This window comes from Cheilinus undulatus, linkage group 1 (genome assembly GCF_018320785.1).
Source record: "Cheilinus undulatus linkage group 1, ASM1832078v1, whole genome shotgun sequence".
Lineage (NCBI taxonomy): Eukaryota > Metazoa > Chordata > Actinopteri > Labriformes > Labridae > Cheilinus > Cheilinus undulatus.
In genome coordinates, this window is record NC_054865.1 from 44291189 (window position 1) to 44302850 (window position 11662).

Consider the following 11662-nt stretch of genomic DNA (forward strand, 5'->3'; position numbering starts at 1 on the left):
GCCATCCTGACTCTTCTGTGAAACTTCATTAAAAGTTGATTGTTAAACTTCTGCCATAAGGATAAAGGCAATAACTGCATGGTAGCCAAAAATTCAGACAATTCAATGATCTTCTAAATGTTTTTTTTTTTTTTTTTCCCCCTAAATTTCAGCCAGTCAATCCAAAAACCAGCATAGTTATTAAGCTTTTGGATCTTTGCGCGTAATTGTTAGCTATTTGTATAATATTAGACTTAAATAAATAACTTTTTATTTTACTATTATTATTTTATTATTATTTTTTTATTATTATGCCTGTGTTTTTATTTTTTTCTTTTCTCCATCAATTTTTAATTTGGCCTTAGAAGGAAAAAACGGTAAACGAGAAGTAAATTATAATCGATTAAATCATTAAAAGGCCTTCGGTATTTGTCTCTTATAATCTTATTTTCGATATGGATCCTTGTTTTATTCACTCTTCTTTTAGTTTTATACAAACTTTTCAGACTTTTAAGCCTTGTATTGAGCATGACTTCTTAGCGTAAATAAAAAATGAAAGACAACACTGTGTTTTGATCCTTTTTTGAAATACACATACCAAAAAGTACATTTTAAATTAAAAACGACTATGACGACCCTTTTCCATAATCAACCCAAAACATTGTAGCAATATTGACATTAAACCCCTAATATTTGTGTTTAATGTAGTGTTTTGCCCAATCACACGCCAAAAGCATGTATTTTTTCTCTCTTCAGTTTATTAGAAGACTGCTGGAACACACCTCCCTGTTGGATTTGGCTTACAGGATGAAGAGTACCAATGAAAGTAAGAGGACAACAGAGGAGAAGTTGTGACAGAGGGGAGGACACAGTGGGACATTTTTTCTCCATGATGCACATGTCGCCGCAGTTTTTGTAAACATACCTGTGCACAAAGTAAAAAGATTACTTACACAACGTTTCCGTAACAATTAACACGACAAACAACGTGGTGATCTCAATGTGAAAAAAACAGGCATTTAACAGTGACTTACACCATCCACAAAATAAGGTCTGATCAGCAGACAGCTCTAGTGAATCTTTTCCCAATGCATAGAGTGTTTGCACTGCAAACTGGAGCACATTATTTTCACTGTGATCTCTCATTTATTTATGAAGGCTCGTGCTCTCTGTTTGAAACCTGTGATGCCAATTTAGACCCAGTAATTAATTTCCAAAAAACACAGGAGCTCACCTCTGATAAGTGACGAAGTGATGTCTGTATATACAAAACCATTACCACTATAAACCTAAAGGGCTTTTTGTGCAAATTCAAAATAAATATATCTCTAGATGTGACCGCCTTTAGAGGCTCAATTACTGCCCGTGATTTCATGCAGGCCTACTTTATTCCTTAGCCATAAAAAGTTTGCAACTTGAGTTTATAGCAGCCTCCAAATAAGGATAAATAAACAGATGAATAAATGAACAGATTCATGAATTATTCTATACCAACAACGACAAAAATCAAAGCAGAAACACAGCTCAACAATCAATGAGGTAATTCGTAAATGGCTATACTTCAAATAATAGGCCTATTCGGAGAAAATAACTCGCTATAGTATCAAGCAAATCACCTCTTTTTTTCCACGTGTTGAAAGGCAATGTCGCTAAAACTTTTCCCTCGAAACAACTGAGCGAAATTGTGTGTAATCTGTTATTTGCATACTTCACATTCACCGATAACGTGAAAATAAACAAGATATATGAAGCCTCAGAAAATGGGTTATCTAAAGCCCATTGTGCACCAACGTGGAAAAGCGCTGGAGACAAAAGACTGAAAATGGTGTCTTTAGTGTCCCTTGGTCCCCATATTCAGTCCCACAACTTTTTTTTTCTTTCTTTCCTTTTCCATCAGTGAGCAGCGGAAAATTTCAACCTCTTCTGCTTCTGTCTTTGGTTACAAAACCACACTCGCACCACATTTTTTTTCAGGTCCAACTTTTCCGCTATAGCTGCTATTTTCTCGGACGACGGTCGAGGCTGCACGGCGAAGTACGCCTCCAAAGATCTCTTTTCCGGGGCCGCTATCGAGGTCCTCTTGCGCTTCTTCTCCCCTCCGTTGAAAATGTCCGGTTTACTCATTTTCTCCCTCTGGGCCCCCTCGGCCTCCTCCAGCCAGGCCTGGAGGATGGGTTTGAGCGCAATCATGTTGTTATGGGAGAGAGTTAACGACTCGAATCGACAAATTGTACTTTGGCTCAGTGATCCCACGCCGGGGATTTTTAGATTAGCCAGAGCGCCGCCCACGTCCGCCTGGGTCACCCCCAGCTTGATCCTCCGCTGTTTGAAGCGCTCCGCGAAAGCCTCCAGCTCCCTTGGGTCCGTGTCCGAGTCATTGATGGAGGGCAGGCCGGTGTTAGTGAGCCCTGGGCCGCCTTGACTCCCCCCGTGGTGGCCCGGTAAGAGCCCGTGGTGGGTGAGAGGCGAGTTCATGCTCATAGCCTGGTGGGAAAGGTGACCCAAGCCGTGCATGTGTGAGTGCGGGTGGGCAGAGGAGGTGGAGATGAGTCCTCCGCCGCCACCTCCACCGCCCCCGCCGCCTCCTCCGCCGGTCCCATCGTGCGCACTGGACATAAGAGCGAGGGACGGCGAGCTGATGTGGTCCATGATGTCCTGCGGCTCCAGGTTCTGGTGGTGATGGTGGTGATGATGGTGATGATGATGAGCCAGTGGAACAGTGGATGTCGACGAGCATGGCACCGTGCTCATCGTGTGGTAGGTGGCGTCGGGCTTGAACGGGTGCGTCTTGCCCTGGGACACGGCGATGTCCACGGCCGCCAAAGCCTCAGCCCGCGCCAACAGGGTCTCATCCAGGCTCGCGAATATGTTGCTCTGCAGCTGCGAGGGTTGAAATTAAAAAAGGGGGAGAGAAAGGGAGGATAGAGAAGTGTGGAGTGGGTAAGAAAGGGGAAAAGCAGAAGAAGAAAGGAAAAGAGAAAATGCATAAATAAATGTATCTGTCAGACGGGACTTTTGGCGACACATAACACAGCTTGAGTATTCCTTCAGAAGCGGCAAGTCATAAAAATTAATACAAAAACAGTGAAGTCTGGCTTTGCATGCTCTCAAAAAGAAGTCTCTTCTTGTGATTGCCGTGGAATACATGAAAAAAACATTAAGCGCGCGTCTTGGCTGCATGTGCCTTGGAGCACCGCTTGTTATTACGCACAGACAGCGTTCAGCGCCACATGCAGCCAAGGCAAGAAAAAGGAAAAAGTGGAAGTTTTTTGAGGAGATAATTTACCTGTGGAGTTTGTAGACAAGCTCTCCTTATAGCTTCCGAGCTGGAATGCAGGGTGGTGTACTTGTGCTCGGGTAAAGAAGGATGCATGGCGAAGTGCGGCTGTTTGCTGTTCATGGACATCATCTTGGCGAGCTTCTCCAATTAAAGTGCACGGGAAGAAAAGGGGGGGAAACGGCTACAAGAGCTGTAAAATAGTCATAGATACACAGTGATCCTCTCTCCTATCCAGTAATGATGCGGTGGAGTTCGCTGTGTAGTGCGCCGAGTGCAGCCTTGAGCCCGGAGATCACAGAGATGCCTGCAGTCTCTCAGACGCACTTATCTGTCTACTGTTTCCCACTGCTGGGGATGAGAGAGGCTCTTACACCTGAGCGCCTCAGATCTCGTCAAGCCCGTGCTCGGCTGCTCTCGCGAGACATAAACTGCCAGAACAGTGAGCAGGCTGACAGATAAAAACTGCTCACAGGGTAGGCAGTAACATCTGGAGACTAGACGCCTGCGTTTTTAAGGGCTCACTCCACTCCAACCAGGCGCGGAACAGCGCCGGTCCAAATGCCTTTAGGCCGTATTCTTCACTTTTAGAGGCCGCTAACCATTGACTTAACGATGTTTTTTTTAAGCGGGCACTTTCAACTGCTCTGATAGTTGGTAGAAAGCCTGCTTTGAATCATGATTATAGACTTAAACTGGGAAAATCAGGAACCATTCTCTGCCACTATCTGTGCGTAATGCGCAATTATTTCAAGCCCTCAAAAAAGGACTGAGGAGAATTTTTGGATTTCTATAATTCATTCCCTTCATCCGTTGTTTGCACCAGTTTAAAAAATCTAATTGTCTAGAACCCTTGGTTCAATCCAGTCAGTCTCACATCTTAACCCTTACAAGTAATGAGCCCGCCCCCTTTATCATTAAAGCCCATCATCGCCAGATGAGCACTAAACAAATTGATTTAATACACCAGCGTAACCTTGTACACAGTCTTTACCTAAATTAATTAATCCCAATGAATTAACACTTCATTTATTCAAACCACAACGGTTGCCCAATTAAAATTTCATGCAGCGATTAGAGGTATGTGAAATATACATGATATCGTTAAATTTGCATAATAAATAAGGCGCTCTCTGCTACAAAGGAATGGCTGTGCGTGTGGGGTCTCTAATGTGTGTCGTTAAAGTGTGCAACGTGCTTTTATATCGGCATGAATAGGCTGAGTTTTTGGAGTTTTAATGACGGTGGATTCCTTAATGTGATAATGTGGATAAAAACAGGTATGACATTGAAAAAAAACATTAATAATCATGAAGGTCTAATTCTAAAGTAAGACTGAGACATGAGTCTAAGTATGGTCCATATAAATTAAATTGAATGAAAACTGACCTGATACACATGAGGCAACATAAAATGATAATTATAGCACTCACACAAAATAAAGAATCACACAATTTGGTACACAGTTTGTTATTGCATTACTGTTTATTTTAATATGCTTTTACATTGCAATGTTTCACTCAAAATATGTTTTCAGGACAGTCATGTTCATCCATCTTTGGGGCCTGGTTGCTCAAAGGGAATCTAAAAGGATTTAAACTGTGTGATAGTATTTAATCTTAAAATGAGGTTCAAATGATTATGTAATTAGGTAAGATCCGGATGTGTTGTTCATAACTTGACTTCATTCCAAACACCCAGTGATCTTTAACCCAACAGACGGCTACATTTAGACTGGATTACAAGGAGGTTTATAAAAGGTAGATATTTAAATATCACTCTAAATATATTTTACACTTTAATGCTGTTTTGCTTTGAGACAGCAGTGAAAAGATACTATTTGGATTGTTGAATATGAAGGATTTAACTCCTGTAAAATATTTCACCAAACAACATCAATATCAAACATGAAATGTCTCACTCAGTGTGTTGATTAGGCGACCCCTGTGGATTAACTATGCAGTATGAAGTCTCCTTTAAAGTAATAATCAACTGTTAAATGGGTTATATAATCCATACGTGTATAAGAGATCAGATTGATCCTATCCAGATTTTCTTTGAACAACCAGGATGAAAGTGAACTGGATTAGAAGAAAGGGATTACCAAATTGGGACCATTGTGATCCAGAAAAACTTCCGGACAACCAGACCCAAAGTCAGCACTAAAAGACTGTAATGAGGATCATTTTTACTGTAATGACAAACATACAAATAACCTATTTTAGAAAGGCTTCATCTTAAATGTAAAGCACATATGTGTCGCAAAAGAACAATACAGAGATGTTTGTCTAGTGATGAAACTGACTTATAAGAAACACAGCCTCAAAAGTGTTCAACAGCCACTGAGACCCAACAGGGTCTTTGTCAAATTTCTCACATTTTGTGTGAATTCATGCTACATCACAGCAGACAGACTGATATTAATAAGTTAGATCTAGCATCACATTCTGAAGCAACATGAAGTTAATGTTTGTTAAAACCTTCACATGAGTTTTGACAGTTTGGTGGGACTGCTTGTGTTAAATGGACTGTGAGATTTTCTCTTTGTCGGCTGGCTGATGTTCAGTGCGTGTCTGTCTCTGGTTGTGTTCATAGGTTGCCTGCTGCAGCTGGAAGAGGATGAGGATGGGTTAACCTGATCCTGGTCTTGGCTTTCTGAATTGAGAGAACCAGAAGGACCAGCTGCCTTATTCTCATCTAGTGAATCAAACAGCAAATCAAAAGACAGCTCATCAGTATGAGACCGGACACTACCTGACACCTCTGCAAAGACTTTTGGAGCCTCTTTGTCACTTAACGTGCTGCTCACATTTTCTCCTTTTGGGTGCTTCTCATGCTCACATTCTGGCATGGGTTTCCCACCCTGGCAGGTTTGTGTTTCCGGGACAAGAGTGTTGTCCAAATCTGCAGGAGATGAGGCCAGGGAGAGCTGTGAGCCTCGGCTGCTGGAGCTCTCTCCATCCAGCATCATAGAGTCTAACTCTGAGATTTTATCCAGGTAAGCTGCATCCATGGAGGCCTCACTAGACATCTGGAAGCTATCCAACTTATCATCTACAGGATTTGAGGATGTGGCTCCTTCAACTGAGCTGTCTTTGCTTGTACTGGGACATGAGGGGTCATTAGATTTCGATCTCTGCCAGCCCCCCCACAAGACATTATTAGAAGGCTGGATGGGATCATTTTGAGCCAAGACTTTAGGGAATTTCTTAAAATGGTTCTCCATTGTACTGCTACTTTTGACCTGACTGGGAAAGTCTTCAAAATCCAGCCTCCTCAGATAGGATGAAGGCTTAAATGCAACTTTCTTTTCCCGGATGCCAGGGCTTTTGAGAGTCAGGGACCGGAAGGCAGAAGACGGAGTGGTGGGCAAAAAGTCAGAGGAGGCGCTTTCCAAGTTGTCCTTCTGCTCATCAGTCAGACTCTTGTTAAACTCCTTGTGATCTGCAGATGGCATGAACACCAAAGTGTGATTCCTGGAAAATGTACGACATTCAGCCTCTGGATTGCTGCAGATGAGCTGCCTCTCATTGTCGCTCAAACTTCTCAGCATCATGTTGATTTTTTGTTGCTGTGTTAAATTTTCAGACCCAGCCTTGCTGCTTCCACCTGCTTCCTGCACATCAAGACGTTTCTTTTCAGAGTTTCTAACCCGGGACTCCAGATCCTCAATGTACTGGTCACTGCGCTCTAGTGCCTTATTCAAGTGGTCCACTTCACGCTCATACTGCTGGATTTTAGCTTCCAGTGCTGCAACAGTGTATCGACCAAACCTGAAGGCAGAAAAAACAAACCATACCATAAGGCAGATTGTATAGTTTTGAAAGTTTTCATGCATCTGACTACGAAAATGTTTTTCATTTGAAAGTAAAATAAAAGATTTATACTTAAGAGTTTTATTTTCCATATCAATGTATGTTGAAGTCTGTAACTTTTTTATCTTTATCTAAGATTTGATAAAGATACAAGCAGATCTTGTAGGAATTACTGAACATATAGCCTTAAATCATTACCTCAAACTTCACTTATTTTTATGGAAAAGAAGATTAAATCCAAGCTACCTCATATTGTCACTATTCCCAAAATGTGTAACTATAACTGCCATCTCTAACAGTATTTCATTTTGCAGTGACTTTAAAGCATAGTTTGAAATGAAAACACATTATTTAATACCTTTTTTATTTATGAAGTCGCAGAAAGAGGCAAGCATATTTTGCCACCATTAACATAAGACATATACTTACTTCTGAGGAGATCTGCTCACAACTTCTGCTTTCAGTCTCATATTTTCCTGTACAAGGTCCACATTCTGAGATCGTAATGTCTTATTTGCCTGAGGATGGTAAAGACACACATATGACACAATGCTACGTGGTGGCTCTATTCACCAGAACTTAAATGTATAAATGAAAAAGCACTGTCTTAATGTTTACCCATTCCTTATTTCAAAATAAAGCATTAATAACTGTTGATTTAACAGCAGTCGAGTTTATTATGTTTTTGGTTTTCAGGGCATTACAGTGGTAAGGTTCCTAATAAAGAAAGATAAATATAGATACAACAATGACCAGAGTTCTAGCTGAGTATGATGAAAAAGGGATTCATGAACATCACAAGAGTCTCAAGCTCAACACTAATCTCTTCAGTTTGCATAACACTGCTTTGCACCTGACCCAGTGCTGTGTTTACATATTATAAGTCCTTCATAAGGAGTATCCTCTCTTTTGAGGGCCCTCACAAAGTGACATAATGCCATAAATATAACAGACTGTATACCTCTTTAAGCTTGTCCATGTCCTGCTTTACTTTATCACAAGCATCTGTGGCAGCTCGCAGCTTGTTGGCCCATTCCTCCAGGACATATGGATCAACTTTCTTGTCATCTGTTTGCACTGTGTTAATGCTGCAGGGATCCAAAGCTGTCTTCAGCTGTGACTCCAGACTTTGGTTTTTTACTTTCAGATCCTCATTTTCTCTGATAAGCCCTTCAATTTCCTCCTACAAGAGAGACAATTTCCAAAACATTACGAGGGTTGACAATAATCACATGACTTTGCATGCATTACAATCCTCATACACCTCCCATAGTGCTGAAAGTACCACTAAGTGGGGCTAGTATTAAAGTATTGTTTTTCCTTTTTGGAAACTTTAAAGTAGGGCACTGTGTCATAACCCAAAATAGTGATTACAGTCATTTAAGAAAGTGCCACATTATGTTCAGGCACGTTTACAGCTATAATAAACTGCACTTTAATATAAACTGTGAGCAAAATCTTTATAAATGAAGGCTGGCTGACATGAAACTCCACTGAACTGTGTTGACCTGATAACCTGCCTGAACATTTTTGTTTTCATGGGTCTCTTCAAAAGCATCAACAGCTATTGCTGATCAATCAACATGCAATATGTGTAAGCACATGGTACTATAAAATCATACCTCATACTCCCGCAGGAGCAGTTCCCCCCGGGTTTTTCTGAGGCATTTCCTCATGCGAGGGCTGTCACTGTGATCACTCTCATTTGTGCCTCCTATAAGAAGAAAAACACATGTGAAGACACCAACAGACCTAACAAAAAAATTAAAATAAAATAGAATAGTCATTAAAAGGTTGTTTTTACGACAGAGCCTCTACCCAAAACATGGAAAATGCATTTCTATGAAAAGTTGTGGTGTCTTCTTGTGGTGGATTTTATTGTGAAAAGCACAAATATTCAGCCCCGTTTCTTGAATTCTTTGATTAAATAGTGAACATTATTTACCTTGGAAATGTGGTGGTTACTAGTCTGAGAGGGTTAGTGTCAAGCCCATCCCTGTTCAGTTGAGAAATTGATCCTCTGCTTCAAGTCTCTATGCTTAAGCATTGAAACTAGAAGCAGAGGAAAACAGCAAGCAGGTTGAGTACACAGATACCCACAAACTGCTCCTGACAAGGTCTCAAATTTTTAGACTGTCAAGGAAAGCCAGCTTTATTTACAAGTACCTTTAAAGGTTGGCCATAGTGCTTTATAAAGTAAAAAGGTAAAAACTGAACAAGAATTCATAATACATCATAAATAATGTTATGTCTTATAATGTTTGAACATACCAAGTCATTTAGATGTCACTTGGGTTTTGTTAAGCTCTTTTGCCTCTTGGGTTTTCATAGCTGCCACTCAGTTATTTTACAGTTATTTTGGTTAAAATGTATTAAAGTAGAAGTAAAAGTACTGGTTTATAAATATGCTCAAGTAAAAGTAAAAAGTGATTAATTCAAAGTTTACTTAAAGTACTGAGTAGTTACTTTTGAGCCCAAGGGAGTTGTACAATTAAATGGGATCTTTCTCTAATGTGCCATAGTATATGGATTTCCAACCTGTTTAGGTACAGGCAAACCTTTATGATAAAAATGAATGCAACAGCTTTTTTTGGATGTAATGTGAGATCATTCTCTCTTTGAGCTACTGACAGTCATGTGTAGTCAAAGCCAAACTACTGGCCATGGTCATGTCATTGACAGAAGGCTTGGACCTCCTTGTTTTATTGTTTTTTTCTTATTCAGTAGTTGATGTTTTTCTTTAAAATGCAATGAAGTACAATACTTCCACAAAATATCATAAAGTAAAAGTAAAATCAATGATTTGAAAATGTACTCAAAAATGTAAAAGTATACAAAAAAAACTACTCAATCACAGTAATCCATATAAATGTACTTAGTTACTTTCCACCCCTGCACAATTGTTGTGCATCCTATTGGATGAACTAAAGTATCTTAGTATAAAACTGATCAGTCAGGGCAAAGCTAGATTTAAAAAAACCTTTGCTATGTGGAACATAATTAAGTCTTAAATGAGGACAGAAAAAGACCACTGTGTTGTCTGATCACTAATATTTAACAAATCTGGGATTGAGCAGCACATGCTAAAACAAATACTCAATCCAATAAGCAAAAATGCATTCAGACAAAACTCCCCTTATCATCTTTCTTAATTCCTTTTGTCTCAAACATTTGGAATAGCATAGTAAGTCATGTCACTACAGTGTTGGGACATTACATTTGAGCCCTGGTCTAACCTCATTGCCAATGTTTACAAGGTCTGTTATGGGTAGTTTGAGATAATTAATTTCAACTATCAATTTCCCAGGAAGCAAATGTTCAAACTTATGGTCAAACGGGGGGATTATAAGCAGTCAATTTTCTCCATAATTAAGCATGATTATACCTTGTTATTATTACTTGTTTAAATAAAAAAAATACCCTCATCAGTTCACTGATCAATAGCATTGAAAAATACAGAAGCATTTAAAACTACAGTACCTCATAAGAAAAGTGCATAAGATGAATTAGTCAATCAGAAATTGCAAGCCAACTATCTGCATTTCACAGAAGCATGGGTTATGATAAGATACTGTATCACTGCTTATGTCTGTGTAGTTTGGACAGTATGTAGAAACTTGTCTGCAATTTTGGTTTTAAAAAAAAGTAGCATCCCAAGGACTATGGCAAGATATGTTTTGTTGATATGGTATCAAAACTGATATCAATACAGTCTCATAATCCATGATGAATGGTAAAAGACATCACTGCTACCTACATTTGACTCAACAGTATCTGTGTTCATGCTGCCATGAATGAATCATGCCATACGATGACTCAACTACAACTTCAGGCAAATATAATCTCACATTTCCTCTCCTCTTTTGTTATTCCCTTGAGTTCTCAGAGCTACTCACCGATGATTTCTCTGCAGGGGTTCTCTGATGTGATGGGAACCCTGCAGGTAGGACACTGGCTAGCTTTCTTTAACCACATTTCCATGCAGGAAGAGCAGAACACGTGGTTGTTTGCACAAATGACCGGCTGTCTGACCTGCACACAAAGAATCACAAGCACTTTGTTGGTAAGTTTTAGCACAAACTAACGTTAACGACAGGAAACAGAAGTTAGGTTAGTAGCGGTGGCTAAAGTTAGATTTACTGATAACGAGACAACACAAAGGTTACTAGGCAGCAGTCTGTCAGGTAAACACAACTTTATTAACGGCTGACGGGTGGTTACGATGAAAAATCAAAACAACAGTTACCTTTCCGAGACATATCTGACACGAAATCGGCAAAGTAAGAGAAAGGGTGGAAGCCTGGAAGTTGAGAGCCATGCTTTGAGGAGAAACAGCGCGGACACAGACAAAACACAGCTCCTCTATAGGGATACAAATCTCCCACCAGTACCCGCGCGCGTAGTCTGAGAACTACGGAAAGCCATATAGGCCTAAAAGGCTTTTCGATCACAAACATTTGACAGCGAGAAGAGTTAGAGTAGAGAGATTTCACATATCATTCGACTTTACTAAAGTTTGCCAAAACTTCTGTCGCCTTCTGGCCGGTAAGTATTTTCTCATTCATTGTTTTCTAAGTTACATATGACAACT

The 11662-nt window shown here is 40.0% G+C and overlaps 2 protein-coding genes across 2 annotated transcripts; both read right to left on the reverse strand.

Moving 5' to 3' along the window:
- Window positions 1-1872: 1872 nt before the first annotated feature.
- pou4f1 (POU class 4 homeobox 1) lies at window positions 1873-3388 on the reverse strand. The gene is made up of 2 exons (XM_041792845.1): window positions 3266-3388; window positions 1873-2859 (listed from the first exon to the last, which is right to left on the reverse strand). The coding sequence occupies exons 1-2, from the start codon at window positions 3386-3388 to the stop codon at window positions 1873-1875; spliced, it is 1110 nt and encodes a 369-aa protein (XP_041648779.1).
- A 1346-nt stretch (window positions 3389-4734) lies between these two features.
- On the reverse strand, window positions 4735-11459 carry obi1 (ORC ubiquitin ligase 1). Its single transcript, XM_041784790.1, has 6 exons — window positions 11318-11459; window positions 10968-11103; window positions 8694-8785; window positions 8033-8254; window positions 7501-7589; window positions 4735-7029 (listed from the first exon to the last, which is right to left on the reverse strand). Exons 1-6 carry the CDS (start codon window positions 11387-11389, stop codon window positions 5739-5741), a joined length of 1902 nt encoding a protein of 633 aa, XP_041640724.1. The 5' UTR covers window positions 11390-11459; the 3' UTR covers window positions 4735-5738.
- Between the last annotated feature and the right edge of the window lie 203 nt (window positions 11460-11662).

What these genes read in the sequence shown, in the direction of transcription:
- pou4f1 (XM_041792845.1), bottom strand. Translation starts at nt 3,388, where the DNA reads ATGATGTCCATGAACAGCAAACAGCCGCACTTCGCCATGCATCCTTCT. An exon ending in CTTGTCTACAAACTCCACAG is followed by an intron (nt 2,860 to 3,265) that starts GTAAATTATCTC and finishes CAACCCTCGCAG; the next exon opens with CTGCAGAGCAACATATTCGC.
- obi1 (XM_041784790.1), bottom strand. Translation starts at nt 11,389, where the DNA reads ATGGCTCTCAACTTCCAGGCTTCCACCCTTTCTCTTACTTTGCCGATT. An exon ending in ACATGGACAAGCTTAAAGAG is followed by an intron (nt 7,590 to 8,032) that starts GTATACAGTCTG and finishes TACCATCCTCAG; the next exon opens with GCAAATAAGACATTACGATC. An exon ending in GTGAGCAGATCTCCTCAGAA is followed by an intron (nt 7,030 to 7,500) that starts GTAAGTATATGT and finishes TTCTGCCTTCAG; the next exon opens with GTTTGGTCGATACACTGTTG.